Source organism: Perca flavescens, chromosome 14, assembly GCF_004354835.1.
Source record: "Perca flavescens isolate YP-PL-M2 chromosome 14, PFLA_1.0, whole genome shotgun sequence".
NCBI classification, from domain to species: Eukaryota; Metazoa; Chordata; class Actinopteri; order Perciformes; family Percidae; genus Perca; species Perca flavescens.
In genome coordinates this window covers 21866757-21884239 of record NC_041344.1, presented here as the reverse complement: position 1 = coordinate 21884239, position 17483 = coordinate 21866757, and the positions used below count along the sequence as shown (strand labels likewise).

The window sequence follows — 17483 nt, the reverse complement described above, 5'->3', positions numbered from 1 at the left end:
GTATTCATGTCAAGATGAGGTCTGGCAATAGTTAAGCAGTCCCTTTGTTTGAGTAGAATAGGGTGGAGTGCAAATCAGGCACACATGCACAAAGACACACACACACACACACACACACACACACACACACACACACACACACATGGATGCACAATTGCATGTATATTAGGTATATTCATACCAGAGAGTCCAGATGTCAGAACTGAAGCTTTTGACATTAAAACATCTTAATATTCTGCATTAAAGAGTTTTCAGCTGGTACCACAAAAAAGTCCTTACGTTTGGCACACTCTCATTTACTGATTAGTCAGACAAATTTAATGTGTAAATAAAAGACAAAATACTATTTTAAATGTTTCTTCTTGAATTAAATAGTAAGAAATGCGTATGTGGTTGTATTGGCCAAACATAAAACAGCCTATGATCTACTTTGCTGACCATTCCAGTTGTCTACCACTAACAAAATCAGTCACTAGATGGCAGACTAGACCATACTGTATGTACAGAAACGAACCAAAAACTATAATCTCATTGCTCACAACCACAGATTTACTGTGTCAAAAATAATTCTGACAGATTTTATATCATAAAAGATATTTTGAAAGCATATAAAATAAAGACACATGGAAATACCAGAATAAGAGTTTTTTTTTATTAACGGACAGGGATTGAGACATGAAGTGCAGTTTATAGTTATTTAGTGTCTTAGGGCAGTAGTGCTTGAAAGGAAATACTGTACAATCATGTTCTAAATGGCTTTCCAAGTTTGATTTGAAATCTTGAAATAAACATTTTTTTGTCTTAGTATGAATCATTTTTAGAAAAATACATAGTTTTGACAAGCTGCTTCTGCATCAAAGAGAAGGCATAAGATGTGCACTTGCAGATTCTCAGATAGAAATATAAAACTAATATATAGGCTTTTTTTAATTAGTGCAAGATATAAGAGCAAAAGATTCTGAAAAGATGTGTTATGATTGTGCATGTGCGTAGTCATTGGGTAGCAGGCAATGGTTAGATTGCCATGAACAGAAACATTTTGTGAATAAACAGAGGATCCAGTTGCCATGTAACCATCACAGGTTTTAACAAGGCTTTCAGAAGAGGTCATTTTTGTACCTGTTATGGAAATGTATCAGTATGTGGTTCTGGTCTCCTCTCCAACCAGAAAGGATGATGATCATGTTAAAAAAAAAAAAACCTTGTTCACATGGATTTATAAATTCACCTACCCAGTTCAGTATTTCATCTACAATGTAAAGACACACGGATCCGCAGCCGAGTGTGACTTAAGTGTGACAGAAAGATAATTCAGTCTGGTAGGATTCAGCCATGGAGTCCCAGACCCTCCTCTCTGTGCTGAGGGCTAGCGTCCAGACTTAGGGTTGTGCCCTGTGTTGCCTCCAGCTGTCGAGGAGGTGGAGATGCTATTGTGTTGGACGGCCTGCAGATGAGACCCAGGACCTACAGGGGTGGGACTTCCTTCTGGGCTCACCCCTGCAGCTGGACACAGAGACAGCTGTCAATCAAAGTCACAGATGCTGTGGATTGTCTGTTCTGTGAGCGGAGTTTGTTAACACACGCATGCAAATGAATGAAAACCCACTACAGCTTAGATTAAAGGAAAATATCTCTTTTATTTTAACAAATGAATACTGTACATACAGGTAAAAAGACAACAATAGAAATATACGAAAAGTAACACATGCCAGTATTGCATCCATTTTTGTTCTCTGAAGCTCAACACTTAAAACATAATGGCTGCTTTCAATTAAGCCACAAGGTGCAGTATTTCTTTTCTTTCCGTTAAGGTCACCAAGACAGGTTAAGTTATTGTTGAACATTAACTTTAGACTGCCTGGAGTGCAAGATGGGCATGGTCTGCATTTTGTTCCAAGCTAGCTTCATGCGAGTCAAATTGCCAGAATATTGCATTGCACTCCAGAGTAAACACTCCAGTCAAATAGCATCAAGGTCTGGTTCATTAAATGAGTATGAAAATGGAAATGAAAAATGCATTCCCCAAAACTGAGAGTTAAGAGTGCAGTGCTTGATTGGCTCTCCATAGAAGTAAAAGTGCATGTATCAATAAGTGGAGACTGGTGGGTTAAAAGCAGAGTTTTTACTCTTAAGTGCTGTTTAGCTGCACTCGGTGAGATACAGTTTAAGGTCCCTGTGTGTGTGCCGAGGGGTGGCTGCTTGTCATAACAAGACAAAATGGAACCATCGGGTATTCCTTTATGTGCACATAAAAGGTATCTGAAGTATAACCTCAGTGATGGATGGAGATGATTGGTGTCGGGAATCTGGAAAAGCTGGTGACATTTCTAGAAAGGGGGTGCAGGGTTTTACTCACTGGGGTACCCCTGTGCCTCTCTCTGCCGGGCGGTGACAGGACAGTCTTTGTGGGTGAGCAGAATCTGCTTCAGTTGACCCACCTCTGACCTCAATGACGTCACCTCATTCTGGAAACACACAGCGAAATACTAAGTATCCTGGAAGTGTAGATTGTGTGTACTTTTTAACACTTCATCACTGAGTGTTAGCTAAGACTCATATACATCACAACTGCACTAAGTGCAACTAGCACAATAGGTTTACTTACATCTTTATTAAGCACATTTTTATTCCCAACTTGTATATATTTTAAATATTTGTTCTTGTATTGTATCCTATTTGTTATTTCATGTATAATGTATCCTATTATTTCACGGTATATTCTGTATGTGTGCTGTGTGTCTGATATTTTGCTGCTGTAACACTGTAATTTCCCATTTTTGGGGTCAATATCTATCTATCTATTTATCTACTTGTGTGTGTGTGTGTGTGTGTGTGTGTGTGTGTGTGTGTGTGTGTGTGTGTGTGTGTGTGTGTGTGTGTACAGATGCGTGTCCCACCTGTAGCTGCAGGTTTGTATGCGTCAACTCTTCAGCTTTCTTCTCCAGCGATGACACCCACACTTTCCTCTTTTGTCGGCAGCGGGTGGCTGCGGCCCGGTTACGCTCCAGAAACTTCTGCCTGCGCTCGTCAGGGTCCTGCTCTGCTGTCCTCCTGCGGCGGTTGCCGCCTCCCCCTCCTCCACTGCTGCAGCTATCACCTTCCTGCACTGCATGCTGGGAGTGGGATAGATGGGAGGGCTGCATCTGCTGTGCAACTGGTGATAACTGCAAATAAAACCAAACATTTTCAAAGTTAGCTAACTGTGCCTGACTGCCTGAAATATGTCAGGCGTATCATAAATATTAAAGCATCTGCACCTGTGCTGGAACAGAGAGGGGAGGTGCAGGAGGCGAACCCTGGTGCAGATGGGGAGGGGGTGCTTGGTGAGCCTGAGCAAGGTGGCTGTGGGGGCTTCCCAGATGCTGTGGAGGTGGAGCATGGCATCGCTGTTGAAAGGCGAGGGGCTGAGTTGGAAGCTGTGGATGATGGGGATGATGGTGGTGTTGTAGTGGAGGTGCCTGATGACGCTGTGTCATCATCTCCATCATGTGACCCATGGATGTCACAGGGTTGTTGATGGCGACCATTGCTGGGTGGTGCTGTTGGAAATGATGACCCAGCGTCTGTTTGGATCTCTGAGAGGAGATCAAATAAATATATAAGTAAACACGTGATGCACTGTTCAACGCATTTAAAGTTGCATAAAATAATAAATACCAGCTAAAAATCAACCCACAGAGACAAAGAGCTGTACATGTCATTTCTTTAAAAAACACAGTGGAGCCTCAGTATGTATAAATTACAACTTGTATATTTGCTCATCCTCTCTTGCACATTAATTCTGAGTTTATAATGGCCTCTAGGAATGTCACAGACAACCAATTACAACTCTTGAATATCTCAAAGGCTGGTGAACCTGGTATAAGAGGAAGATGATTGGACGCTGGGACCTGTAGGGCCAAGAAAGCCCCCAGTAACACTGAATAGGAGCGGGTTATTGACTATTATATATAGCAAGTGAAATTTAGCTGCTAAACAATTATTCAAAGTCTTTTGTGTATCAAAGAATTTAAATTCAACTGGGCCTCAACATGACACCTGAACCCCTGCTGTCTGGATAGAGACCCCCTTTACATCAGGGGTGTCCCAACTGAGGCTGAGTTTGTTGTTAACTAATAATTTGATTTGCAACATATCTCTAACAACATATCAAATTATTCACAACATGTCTGGCTATATTCAGTAAACTGAGAAAAAAGCTAACCAATTGTCTATAGACAATCAGTCCTTTTAGAAGTCCCCTGGGTGAGATTGTACAGGAATATTTTATTTTTATTTGATTTCTTAGTATTTTATTAAGGTTGGTTGTAAAATGCAGCACATTAATACATAGACATTTCCCCTATGAATAGGGTAAATTGAGAAAACTAAAAACCCTTTTTCCAAACTCTCTTGATATGAAATTCAAATTACAAAATAAACACATATTTCAAATACAGTATGTTTAAAAACTGCCTACTACTGTTCCCCACAGGGGGTTTAAACCATGTTTGAGTTGATATGTGTGACACTAAACACTATATATGAAGAGCTTGTGGATATACGTAAACATTATCCGTCTCTCTCATACTGTGTGGTGTGTGTTTGACCCCCAACACTGGCTAATTTGGTACCAGCAGCTTAGCTACCTTACCTACAGTTCCTTTCAGGTCAAACAAGCCTCAGTAGCCAACAGTATCATACCTCTATGTAGTAAAAATATCTCAAAATTAAAATTATAACTGGTCACAGCCACAATCTTCCATTTAGCCCATCATCGCCTTTTCTCCTAATTATCCACAACCGTGAAAACAACTGTAAAAAGGAGGGATAATGTGTCCCAATAAATGCTGCACTCTGCAGCTTGATACCTTCACACTTTATCATTCCCGCTTATCATCTGACTAAACAGACTGTAAGAGCTAAATTAAACTTCATCTCACCTTTCTCCTGCACTCAGCAGAGGAGACGGAGAGAAAGAGAGGTCATGTTTAGAGCATGACATCACCCTCCTCCCTGGCAATATTGCTATCTGTTCCCTGTTAATATTTCTTTAAGAGAAGAAGCAGATTTTTTTTCCCCCTTCAACCATTCAACTACGAAAAAAAGGAGCACATTTAGCGGGTGCCAAGGATGAGGTCACCGAGCTGTCTGTGCCAGCTTTGCCAGGCTGACAGTCAAACACACACGCACAGCCGCACACACAATGAACAGGACGGGACACGAGTATTTCAGCTCTGTTTACTACATAGAAACACCCTGACACTGGGGCCTGTGATTACATCATAGGTCTCCTTGGCCTGGATGACACACCACGTTGATATTTCTGTCTGGAGGGATCCGTGAATGAAGACACAGAACTGTACATGAAACACTGATCCACTTGTTAAACGTTTACTTTTCCACTTCAGCTGAGTGTGGAGTTACGGTACAGCGGAGGCATGTTAATACTCCTTCTGTGGTTTTACAGAAGCAGAGTCCTGTTTCACACCTTAGAAATGCAAAATACAACACCTGACATGACTAAATTACAATAGAATAAAATAAAATTGCTCTGGAGAAGAAGTGTGTGTGCGTGCGTGTGTGTGCGTGCACGCGTGCGTGTGTGTGCGTGCACGCATGCGTGTGTGTGTGTGTGTTCAAAGAAGAGAGGTTCAGATTTGAAACTGCGACCTGAGCAGCTCTGAAAACTGAAACCCCTTTTCATTTGCTACTCTATATACAAGCTCATGCACATGAAGTCATAACGTGTGTGTGTGTGTGTGTGTGTGTGTGTGTGTGTGTGTGTGTGTGTGTGTGTGTGTGTGTGTGTGTGTGTGTGTGTGTGTGTGTGTGTGTGTGTGTGTGTGTGTGTGTGTGTGTGTGTGTGTGGAGGGCGATTTCACAGTTTTCCCTTTTGAAGGTGCTTTGATAGCACACATATATTTAACAATTGATACTACATGCACCTATAAAGAGGAAATGTAAAATTTACAAGAGGAGAGATTGAGACCATGTTGACACAAGAAAAATAAAACAACCAAGAAAGCCAGGGAGAGCATGTGAATTGTGATTTCCTGTGGTGCGGACATGTGTATGTGTGTGTGTTAAAGTGTAAAATTAAACTCTGGTTCCTGTCTATCCTGATTAGAAAGGAATAAGCCAAAGGCAGAATGTGTGTTTTTGTGGCTTTAATTACAGAGATGAGAAAAGTGAAATCATAAAAAGTTAAAGGAAAAGTTAGACATTTTGGGGAAAAACACTTATTCACTTTCTGGCGGCGAAGTAACTAAGAAGATTGGTACCACTCTCATATTTGTCAGTTAAATATAGGGCAAATATGAAGCTACTACAGCCAGCTGTCGGTTAGCTTAGCTTAGCACAAAGACTGGAAACATGGGGAAACTAGCTAGCCTGATTTTATCCAAAGATAGCACAATTTGCCTACCAGCACATCTAAAGCTTGCATGTTATCTTATTCATTCAAATATAAAAAACGACAATTAAATGTTTTATTATTTCTTGGCTCTGAGCAGTTGCCAGGCCATCGGCGGAGATTCCAGGAAGTTACTGCTCCCAGCCAAGAAATAGTCCGGCCCGTAGTAAAACGGCGTATTGTCGTTTTTTTCATGTTATGCACGGATAAAGGAAATCAAATATAACATATACATTTGTGAGCTTAGGTGTGCTGGTAGGTGGGCTGTGTTACCTTTGGACAGAGCCAGGATAGCCGTTTCCCCCCTGTTTTCAGTCTTTATGGTAACATAAGCTAACCACCTTCTGGTGGTAGCTTCATACTTACCGTACAAATATGAGATTGGTATAAATCTCCATCTCCATCTCCATCAGAAAGAGAATAATTAACAACTAACAAATGACTATCAGCTTTAGTCCATAAACAATGGCATTGGTATCAGTTTTCCAAAAGCCACTAGTGGGCCAGCTGTACATAGTCTTATCATATATATAGTATACAGAAAGTCTTTGATAAAGCATAACGTTATTACAAGAGGAGAAAGTAATTATCAGTAGGAAACGGTAAGAAAATATTTGACTGGTCAGTACCTGAGGCGAGGAACAGGAGGGGTTGTGTACAGGACCTGGTATACCCATTATACACGGCATTTGCTTCTCTATCTGAAGAAGGAAAGAAATTGACACATAAATAACCTTTCAACCATGACAAGGAAAAGCTATAGCACATACATAACCTCAAGTATAAAGAGTTCTCCACAAGGTCACATCCATTTGCAGTTTGAAACTTTTGATTAATTCATACACAAGAGTGAAGTGAATTTTTCTGTCATCCATAAATATTTCTAACTCGGGCATCTTGACCACTTTGGCCACTATACCTGCATCTATAAATCATAATGCATGCGTGTCTGAATGCAGATGTATGTGTGTGAGTCCTGTACTTACGGGCATGTGCTGGGCAGATGCCCCTTGCATTGCGGGGTCTGGCAGGGTGCCAGGTAAAGAGGCTGGCAGCGGTTGTCTGTGTCTGTTCCGCATGTGAAGGAGGGAGGACAGTGGCCCGGGAACCGGCCTGTGGTCAGCCACAGAGAGAGGGAGAGAGAGAGAGAGAGAGAGAGAGAGAGAGAGAGAGACAGACAAGTCATGCCAGAGAGCTATCCACAGCTAAAGTTTCACTAATCCAGTTTAGACAGAGGTGCAAGTTGAAACATTAATAGCTTGAATGGCAGGTGGAGGTCAGGCTGGAATAGATGGACATGGTCAAAAAAGGTCAAAGTGGAAACTAGGGTTGGATAAATGGATGACATGAAACAAAGGGGTAATAGAAGAAGGATTAGGTTTAAATCTACTAGAGCTAACTGAGCTGATCTGTTTTGTGACTAACCCAAAGAGGTATGTGTCCTGTTTTTTGAAATATCCATCTTGGAGATTTCTGCCTCCACCCTAACTCCATGGCGGTGATTTAAATTTTGTTGGTGCCAGTTACTCTGGGTAATCCACAGACCTCACTGTCAACAGTTTCTATTGGAACAACTTCCTGCAGAACAATTTGTCCATTTGAAGACTATTGTTCTGTGGATTATCCAGAATAATAAGTACATCTGTTTCTGGAAAGAGTTTTTTCCAGTTAAACATTTTTAAAAGTAATTTTTCAATGTGGTGAGCACCACAATCTTAATTATATTTACCTCCACTGTACTGAGGTGGAGACAGTATTTCCAGTTTTCCTCCAAATTGGGCTACTTTGATTTCATTGGGTGAGTAAAAATGCTTTTGGGCAATTTGTGATAATTGTATTTTGTATTATTATTATTCATACCTGTGTGATAAAAGCCTTTTTATCTGTTCATTTTCTCATTATTGTAATTTTGGTGGTTTTGAGTTTTCTTAAACCTATACTACTAGAACAGAATATATCTTATGACTGAATGCTTAATTTTTCTTCTTGTACTCGTATAGGTTAAGGTTAAGTGTTTACTGATGTCTAGATGCAAGTTATTTGCGACCATGTTGCGTGTATGTGTGTGTGTTATTGAAAATAAAATGTCATCACACCATACTGGAGCAAAAAGAGGAGAAGAAAGGTTTTAGGTTCTCATTGGGCTATTTGGTGTCAGTCAAATCTTGCAACACTGAGTGGAGGAAGAAATCTCAGAGGTGGAAATGTGGGCCCATAAAACCTAAACTATCCGTATAGCTACAAACCACTAGAAGTACCTAAGTGAGAAAATATTCCCTTTTGTTTTTGGGTGAACCAACACTTAAAATATGGACAAAAGCATCTGCTGAATGAAAGACAAAAACCAAATGTTGTTGTATGTGAGAAAAAAATGTGTAAACAGAGATTTGAGGTAAAGCAACAACGACAGAAACTATTATGATGTGAAAAAAAGTGAAAGAAAACAGAGATATTGAAAACAATAACAGCTTGAGAGGGAGGAGAGAAGCTCAGGGATGATAGCGGGGGATGTAGAGACCCAGGGTGCCATGTGCTGACCTAACCACTCTGGCTCTCAGCCAATCGGACAGCGTGGGCCTCCGTGGCCGCGCTGAGGTCATCGGCAATGATGTCATCACTGAATCTCGGGTATGCGGCCCGTATAACATACAACAAAGTACAGACAAACCAAAACAGCATTTCCAAACGTAACCACAACAGTTCTACCGGGCCAACAGCCAGACACTCAGAGACCAGGTCGCTATGGAAACTGGTCGTAAACATGAGGGGAAACAATCAGACACACGATCCATGGTTCATTTTGCAACACTTAGCTGGTTTCACTGACTAACATGCTGTCTGGATTCAGCTGGCACTGATTTATGTACCATAACCACTCCCCACTGTCCTGTCCTGTCTGGTCCTGGACAGATGTTTGGAGCTTATTATGTCATTGACTTACTTTTGGTACCTTGGTTCATCAGATCAACTGCAGAGATGTGACAGAGGTTTTGTTTGTCTATGTGTAAATAAGCAGAGGCTTTTATTTTGTAAGACTGGTTGTTGGAATGAGAGAAGGCTTTAAAATGTCTCTTTAGGCCCAAAAGTATTGAAGTGCTCATATTATGTTTTTTGGCTTTCCCCCTTTCCTTTGTTGTGTTATGTATCTTTTTTTGTGCATGTTATAGGTTTACAAAGTGAAAAAGCCCAAAGTCCACCCCAAAGGGACTTACCATCTTTTAGAGAAAACACTGTTCACAAGCTGCTCCAAACAGCTCTATTGTAGTCCAGCCTTTACTTCCGTGATGAATGTGCGTCACTTTGTAACACATGTTATAATGCTGGCCTAGCTGCTAGCGTGGCACGAGCTCATACTCTGCTTCTGACTCAGGTAGTAGTCCTTACCTAGCAACTGTGCAACTCCCAACAAAGATAGGAATAGAAGTGAGATGCCTCACTCTGTAGCTAAAAGAGAGCTCAACACAGGGTGAAAAGAGGAGCTGCAGCAATGTGCAGTACAACAAAATATGTTTTTTTTAAACCTATTCTGATATAACCTCTAAATACAATTATGAACCTGAAAATGAGCATAATATGATCACTTTAAGAACAGTGCTACAAATGTGAGGCGTCCTGGTGAGCTGGGGATTTAAGGCACTGACCATGTATTCTCAATGTCCCCCGTCTGAGTCCGGCTGGATACCTTGATTGCAACTAAATTTCCATCTCTGTCTGCCCTTATTTTCTGTTTCTACTGTCTACTCCCCAATAAAGGCATACATTGTGCAACAAACATTTGCCAAAGTGTCACAAATGTAATAATGAAACTGCAATTTAAGTGTATTAGATGATAACTATGACTAGTAGACAAATAAAATAATACAATAAAAAAGTAATCTATAATGACATAAATAATGATAAATGTCTTTGCAGCTGAGAATGTGCAGTTGAAGCATTTTATATAGTCAAAATGCTGAAAGACGTTGAAGTGGCAGTTGAAGTACAAATAGTGAAAGAAGATGGCAGTGAAAATTGAAGTTTTCAATTGAAGTATTAGCAATGAATAAAGTAGAAGTGTTAATTCAAGCATTCAATTCAAGCGTTTGAGAAAAAATAAATTTGACAAAATTAGTGATGTCATTTTGTTTTGGTTTTATTCTATTTTGTAGAATGGTTTGGATGTGGGTAGGATACTTTTTTCACATCAAGCAGCATGCTGCAAGTAAATAAAGAAATAAAATAAATTGGTTTGACATTGTTCATTAAACCCCACAGTATAGTTTGTAATGAGATATTCAGATTACATAAATCTAAATCCAAAGATGAAATGTCAAGAAGAGGGAAAGCAGCTGCTGGGAGCTGGTCAGATGAAAGACAGGAAGTCCTCTAATCTGTCTGTTAAACCGGGTGATAACCAGGGAGCCATGGAAGCTGAGAGACTCCAGTCTGGTTCTGATTCGTAACACACATAACAGAAGCAGTATTTGGGTGGCAGTGTGGGTAGTGGCAGTGGGTTTGAGTGGGTGTTGTGCAGCCATTCTCCATCTATTTTGCTATGACTTTGTTCTGACTTTGTTTGATTTTTTTTCCTTCTTTCTCTCAGTTAATTAGTGCAGTGATAAATTATGCAGGGGGAAATGCCAGTCTGTGCCAGACAGAATGAGTTATAATAAGTCCAAAACAGGAATGGGCGAGACAGAGTAAGTAAAGGAGAGAAAGAAAGAGTGAGAAAAGGCAACATTAAAATGAAATGTGTGTGTGTGCACGTGTTTTGTGCGTGCGTGCGTGCGTGCGTGCGTGCGTGCGTGCATGATGAAGAGAATAAATGTTGCTGCATAGATGAATAGATGAAGTAAAATCTGTGCTGTATGTGTGTATGGGTGCCTTTAGGTGTGCATGTGTGCAGCCAAACTCACCCTGAGTGTGTGAGGGTGGAAGAAGCCTGGGTGATGACTGAACCGGACAGCGAGGACAGAGCTTGCTGGGCAGCCATGCTGCAGCTGGGGCCCATCATGGCGCCATGACACTGAGGGTGCTGCAGGGGATGGGTCTGGGGATGGTGCAGCGGTGGCTGGGGATGAGGGTGCTGGAGCTGCGATTTCAGTTGCTGCGGGTTCATACAGGACGACCCATTATGAGAAAGCGTCTGTTGGGAGAAGTGGGAGCAACAATCAGCTGGGACCATTTTGAACTTGCAGTATCTACTTCCATTATATGATCTGAGGTGATTTTTGAGATGTGTGTCTGTCCATGCATCCATTTGTTTAGGCATATGTGTGTGTGTGTGTGTGTGTGTGTGTGTGTGTGTGTGTGTGTGTGTGTGTGTGTGTGTCTGCATGTGCTTGTGTGTTTGATGGCTAGCTGTTTAATTTACGGGGGAGAATGTGATCGCCTGGTGTGTCTTTCCGCGCAGCAAGTCAGATATCTGCAGTCGTCTAATTGGGTCTGACTGTTTTTATTTGCCTCACAGTCAAGTGTCACTTAAAACGCTTATCTGACAGACCTCACAAGCAAACACCTATCAGCAATACCGCATAAGTCAGCATTGTGTCTTTAGGCTAACCTCAGCCAGAGATAGCCAAAAGATTGAAAATGCTGCTTAACTTTGGTTTGTATTTGTGTATAAAATGTACCTGTTTGCTCTTTTCCTCTTCTTGTGCTTGAAGAAACTCTTCCTCTATCTCCTTGAACAGACCAACCTCTTCACAGTTCTGCAAAAATCGTGTTGGCGTTGGAGTCTGGTCTGGAGGCATTACATACAAATACACACACAAAAAAAAGGAGAGACAGGTTTAAAAGAATTGGCAGACATTCATGTATCGCGGCCCTTTTGACACAATAGTCTCTTTCTGTTTCCTAACTCGACTGTAGTCCAAGCTGTAATGGCAAGAGGAGAAACGAGTCTCCTCTCAGCAGTGCTCTGTGTGTCTCTCTGTGATAACATCAGTCTGTCTCTCTGAGCAGTCTAAACATGCAGGGGTCAAAGGTCAGTTGGGCTCTTTGTTTTTGACATGAGATTTCCTGCAGGAGGTGTGGCAGGCTGCAGGACAGAGAGAGAGAGAGAGAGAGAGAGAGAGAGAGAGAGAGAGAGAGAGAGAGAGAGAGAGAGAGAGAGAGAGAGAGAGAGACTCAGAGAAAGAGCCTTCAGAGGTTAGATGGCATGCTCATGTTTATGTCCAGATGGACAGCTGTTTCTATGGTTACAGACAGTGTCACATGAGCGTGTTCTGACCATGAGTCTGGATCGTGGTGGTGCATTAGAAAAAAAAATGCTTCGCTAGTGAAGCTACTCAACATGCTTTGCCTTGTAGGGGCTTTTACATATACGACATGAAAGCTGGATTAGTATATTAAAAAAAAAAAACACGTCTGTTTTGCCTATGGCTCCAAACATGTTTTATTTAATCTCTCAGTGGAGTAAGAATAATTTGTTGTTGCATGCGGTGCACACATATTGTTTGACGTTTTTTGAGTTTTTGAAAGCCTTTTTTTCCCTGATTATTATTTTTGCAATTTAACATTTAGACTATCACGAAATACCATGATAATTAAATTCTCTTTGGGTTAGAAGCTCTTTAAACAGCATTTTTAAAGCATAAATGCTAAACATTCACTGGATCCAGCTGCTTTTCTCTGTATTTTATGATATCTTTAGGCTATTTGAACAAGTCACCTTGGGCTCTAGGAATTCATGATTGACTTTTCTTTTGTTGCTATTTTGTTACAATTCAAGAAAAAGAATCTGCTCCACTGTAGTGTATTTACAGTATGTAAGAAAGTGTTGTAGTTATAAGATATACTACTGTCCGTCTGATATTGGTATATATTTGTTCAGTAATCAGCAAACAAATATAGTGTTATTGTCAAAGGACACAGACAGAGGTATCCACAAGCATTTGGTTACATCAGCGATCAGTTTTTATGCACCACATATCTGGAACAAACTCCTTTCTTTAAATAATTGTTTATTTCTTATACTGCACTGTAACTTTTATTCTTGTATTATATCTGTTTTTATATTTTTAACTGTTTTTAACTGCTCTTTCACTTTTTATGTAAAGCACTTTGAATTGCCTTGTTGCTGAAATGTGCTATACAATTAAAGCTACCTTGCCTTGCCTTGCCTTACATCTACCTAATTCTCCCACAAAATTCTCTCCTGTACCTACCTTCACTCCTGTCCCCCTTACCTTTCCCAATATTGAAATAAAAAGCACAATATAAAAAAAAAGGTTGTGCTGACCCCTGCACAACTCCTCCCTGGGTGTGAATCAAAGTTGGTCTTAACTGATGGCGTTATCAGTATGTTTAGTCTAATCTGATGGAGTATACTGTACATGTTGCAACATGAGCAACTCTGTTCTCTCAGACTATCTGATAGAAGGAAGCCTGTATCGAGCTATCTGATTTCATACTGTATAACGTAGCGTCATCCTTTTTTCATCAAGCACACACACACACACACACACATGCAGCCAGACAACTGAAGCTGAACTGAGTGACATTTAGCAAGTAGTGAATAAATGAGGACGATTATTTATGGTTATGGGGAGATAAGGGGAGACACAAACTTTGTATTATGTTGGATAGAAGGCAATATGTTTTTTTTCCTTTCGTGCTTTCTCACCTGTAAAAGCCGTATCCGTCTTGATGGAGGAGAACTTGAGGGACATCTCATGCTTGTGTCTGTGGATGAGCAGATGCTCTTCTAACTGGAAGCGCTGCAGCACACCGACAGAGTGAGAAAGATATGAAGAGATGCGTGCAGCTGCATGACATGACACATGGGATGAGATGTTTTGTTTAATCAGCTGACTTGCAAGTCATAATGCTCTGCAGTCAGTGGAGTATTTGAGAATATGTATCACTACACATGATAAGTGAAAGAAAAATATATTTATAATATATTTATTATATCATTTTTATTTTGTACTCTTATTATAGTTCCTTATTACACACCAGGCTTTATCAGCACAGTCTTGTTGCCACATTGCTATTCATGTGACAGATACAATATTTAATCTTATGCTATTATTATCAACCTGGAAATACATTGTGTCCACAATTAATTATCATATGATAAATACATTTCTACAATATGTAAAGCATTTTATATCACCAACAATAAAATCAGGATTTATAATAATAATAATAATTCATAATAATAATCTTATATTTTCCTGCAAAAATAATTTTCTTTACATCTGTGGTGCAGGTGTAACACACATACTGTATCCAACAGACCTGAGAGCAGCCTGGGGCGCCGCACATATAAGGCCTGTCCTGTTTGTCATTCATGTCATACACAAGCCTACAAAACAGAAGAAGCAAGAACAACATATTAACCTGCTGCATCCACACATTGCAGCAGGCAGCTTGTACTTATATTTTTAATTAGAGAGAGAGAGAGAGAGAGCTGTGATAAATCACACACTGAGCTTGTATGATACAGTTATCCTCCTATTATCACATCTTTATTGTGGAGGTGGTGTATAATGAGGTAGATGCCACAGATGATGGATGTTTTACCCAGAGACATCTCGAGGAAAATTATCCCTTTAGTGCCAGTGGGAGAGCAACAATATTGCTGCTGTATACTGCAGATAGTCATTTTTATTAGGACAAGTACTGCTGTATAATAAATACAACCTGTTTGTGTTTTTCCTAACTATTCATTACACAGTAGGCCTAGTAATAACATGTACTGGAAGCACCAGAAGAGAATCAAAGCCTTACGGCATCAGGATCTTTACTTTTCATAGTTATTATGTAGCAAAATGCAAAGTGTGGTGCCATTAAGCTTTCATCGGGGCATCAGTTAATAATATGAGTGTGATGAAAGGATATATGCTTGCCATGCATAGCGTAATAATAAAGTCATCATAGAGTAAATATATCAACACAAACACAGAATAAAGTACAACGATAAACCCACATGCAGCGCTAACCCGGGCTTGACCCACTCAGTTCTTCAGTGGACATATTAAGCAAATCATGGGGGGTAATTATGACTTATTTGAAGTGCTTCTTCTGCTGACCGCTCATTTTCCACTGAGAGCAAAGGAAGAAGCCTTCAACTCCCTGGCCTCAGGCATTCCTCTGAGCTGTGTGTCACCAAACAAGATTCACACACTTGTCGAGAGGTCAGCCCTTGTCGAGAGGTTTGACCCTTGCTTGACTTTTCATCCTCGTGATCGAGAAATGTTAAAGTTGCGGATGGTGGGGATGAGAAGCGCGTGTGTCACTTATTTTACAGGTACACACACGTCTTTCCCCTCAAGCAAACTTTGGGTTTGCGTGAGCATAAAGCGCTGAGAAGACAGTAAAGTGGGTCCTGATGTCATGGGAAAGAGTGAGAGCTAAAGAGTGGAGCGAGTAGAGAGAGGGCAAAAGTACATGCTTCCATAAGAAATGGAAAGTGTGTAGGGTGGGGGGAAGGCTTAAGGGGTTGGAGAGTGGCATTAGGGTGATGGAGAGAGGAATGGAAAGGGCAAGTGGCAGTAAGAGAGAGAGAGAGAGAGAGAGAGAGAGAGAAGGAGGAGGACACAATGAATGGAAGAGAGAAGGAATGAGGGAGGCGGCATAGGGAGGGCTGCACTGTCGGCCTACTGCTGACAGGTTTGAACCTGCCTCAGCCCCCATTTTCCAACCCCAGCAATAGAGGTGACTTCATAGGTGTGTGAGTGATTGTGTGTGTGTGTGTGTGTGTGTGTGTATCACAACATGGAAGAAGCAAACAAGTGTCCACAACATCACAATCATAGCTAGATAGAGCGATAGATCATTTACAAAACCAGTTGAAAAAGACAGAAGGTTTTCATAGAGTTACAGTTTTTAAATGTATCCTACCTTAAACGGCACTCTAGTGCGTAGCCTTTCACGGAGCAATATTAGGCTACATATATATGATACCCTATTTTAGAGATAAATACTTAGATAGATATTTATGATAATCATGATTATCTTCCAACAGTTGTTACCATGCTCTCTCTCTCTCTCTCTCTCTCTCTCTCTCTCTCTCTCTCTCTCTCTCTCCTAAAGCAGCACTTGAACTAGATGAGCAGACTCAGCACATCTTCAGCAAAACCTTTGTCAGAACGCATCAATGCGGAATGACGTCATACTTAATACATAAATCCAACAACAGACAAGACAACATGTTGCTAACTTAAGACGGATTAATGTTACATCTTTCTTTTAATATATTTTGGGGAAAACTAAACCATAGGAGTTTGTCCCGCCTCCTCCTCTGTTATTCTCTTTTGATGAATGACATAATACACTCACAACTTTTAAAACCGCCTGTGCTTCTGAATCATCTAGCCTACAATATTCTTATGTCCAGTTTAAAAAAAAAAAAAATTGTCAACTTTACTTACTTACTACGTCTCAAGGTTGCCATGTTTGATGGATGAATGTCAACGGCATCGAACCGGTCGCGCCGGCTCGGAGCTCATTCGGCTCAAATTAAGGCAGCGGTTCTGACCAGCAAATGGTCCAGCAGCCGGGCGGTCAGTGTCTGTCTGAGTCCCAAGAACATGCCGGTGTGTTTCCTTTCCTACCGCTCCGTAGAGCAACCTGTTTAACTCATAAACAAGCTCGCCACAGCTGTACGGAGAGTGCTGTCACACCCCCCCAAATAGACACTCGCGCTCAACCTCGTCCGCCTGGTGATGAGACTTCACCGGGACAACTAGCCAATAAACTTCCCCCGTTAACTTTCCAGTAGGAGTGAAATAAAAGAGATTAACGTATAAAGATACATTCAGCCGACTGTGTCAGCGTCAGGCGAGCGCTTGCTATTGAGTTTAAAGTTTTGTGAATGAAAGTAAATTGCGGAGGCTTACCTACAAGTAGAGAGGGACAAGCGGCGCCCAAGAGAGGAACCACGTTGGACTGAAGCGAGATTACAATACGTTCTATTTACAGAAGCATTACATCACCCTACCGGTGACGTCACGTGGGATTCCTGAACTTCTAAATCATTGCGGTCCCGTACGGAGAGAGGGATTGAGGGGGGGGCGGGGTTACAACACCGGCCCGTAGGGGGACGGACGGACAGGACAGCGGCATGGTGGCGGTTTCCGGGACCGACAGACAAACCAGACCA

At 41.1% G+C, this 17483-nt stretch overlaps 2 protein-coding genes across 7 annotated transcripts in view; one reads left to right on the top strand and one right to left on the bottom strand.

Annotated features, from left to right (window-relative positions):
• Positions 1 to 17483, top strand: part of jazf1a (JAZF zinc finger 1a) — a 48100-nt gene that overhangs the window by 13182 nt on the left and 17435 nt on the right. The gene's annotated exons all lie outside the window — the stretch shown is intronic.
• LOC114567851 (cyclic AMP-responsive element-binding protein 5) lies at positions 637 to 17450 on the bottom strand. Of its 6 annotated transcripts, none has more exons than XM_028597016.1 (11): positions 17221 to 17450; positions 14618 to 14684; positions 14001 to 14094; positions 12007 to 12116; positions 11290 to 11519; positions 7381 to 7507; positions 7024 to 7095; positions 3258 to 3575; positions 2898 to 3164; positions 2357 to 2465; positions 637 to 1503 (listed from the first exon to the last, which is right to left on the bottom strand). In XM_028597016.1, exons 2-11 carry the CDS (start codon positions 14669 to 14671, stop codon positions 1367 to 1369), a joined length of 1518 nt encoding a protein of 505 aa, XP_028452817.1. In that variant the 5' UTR covers positions 14672 to 14684; positions 17221 to 17450; the 3' UTR covers positions 637 to 1366. The 6 variants fall into 6 exon arrangements, with proteins under 6 accessions (XP_028452817.1, XP_028452819.1, XP_028452821.1 ...); XM_028597018.1 differs by having other exon boundaries at positions 17225 to 17450; XM_028597020.1 differs by lacking the exon at positions 17221 to 17450 and adding an exon at positions 16753 to 17206 and having other exon boundaries at positions 637 to 1519.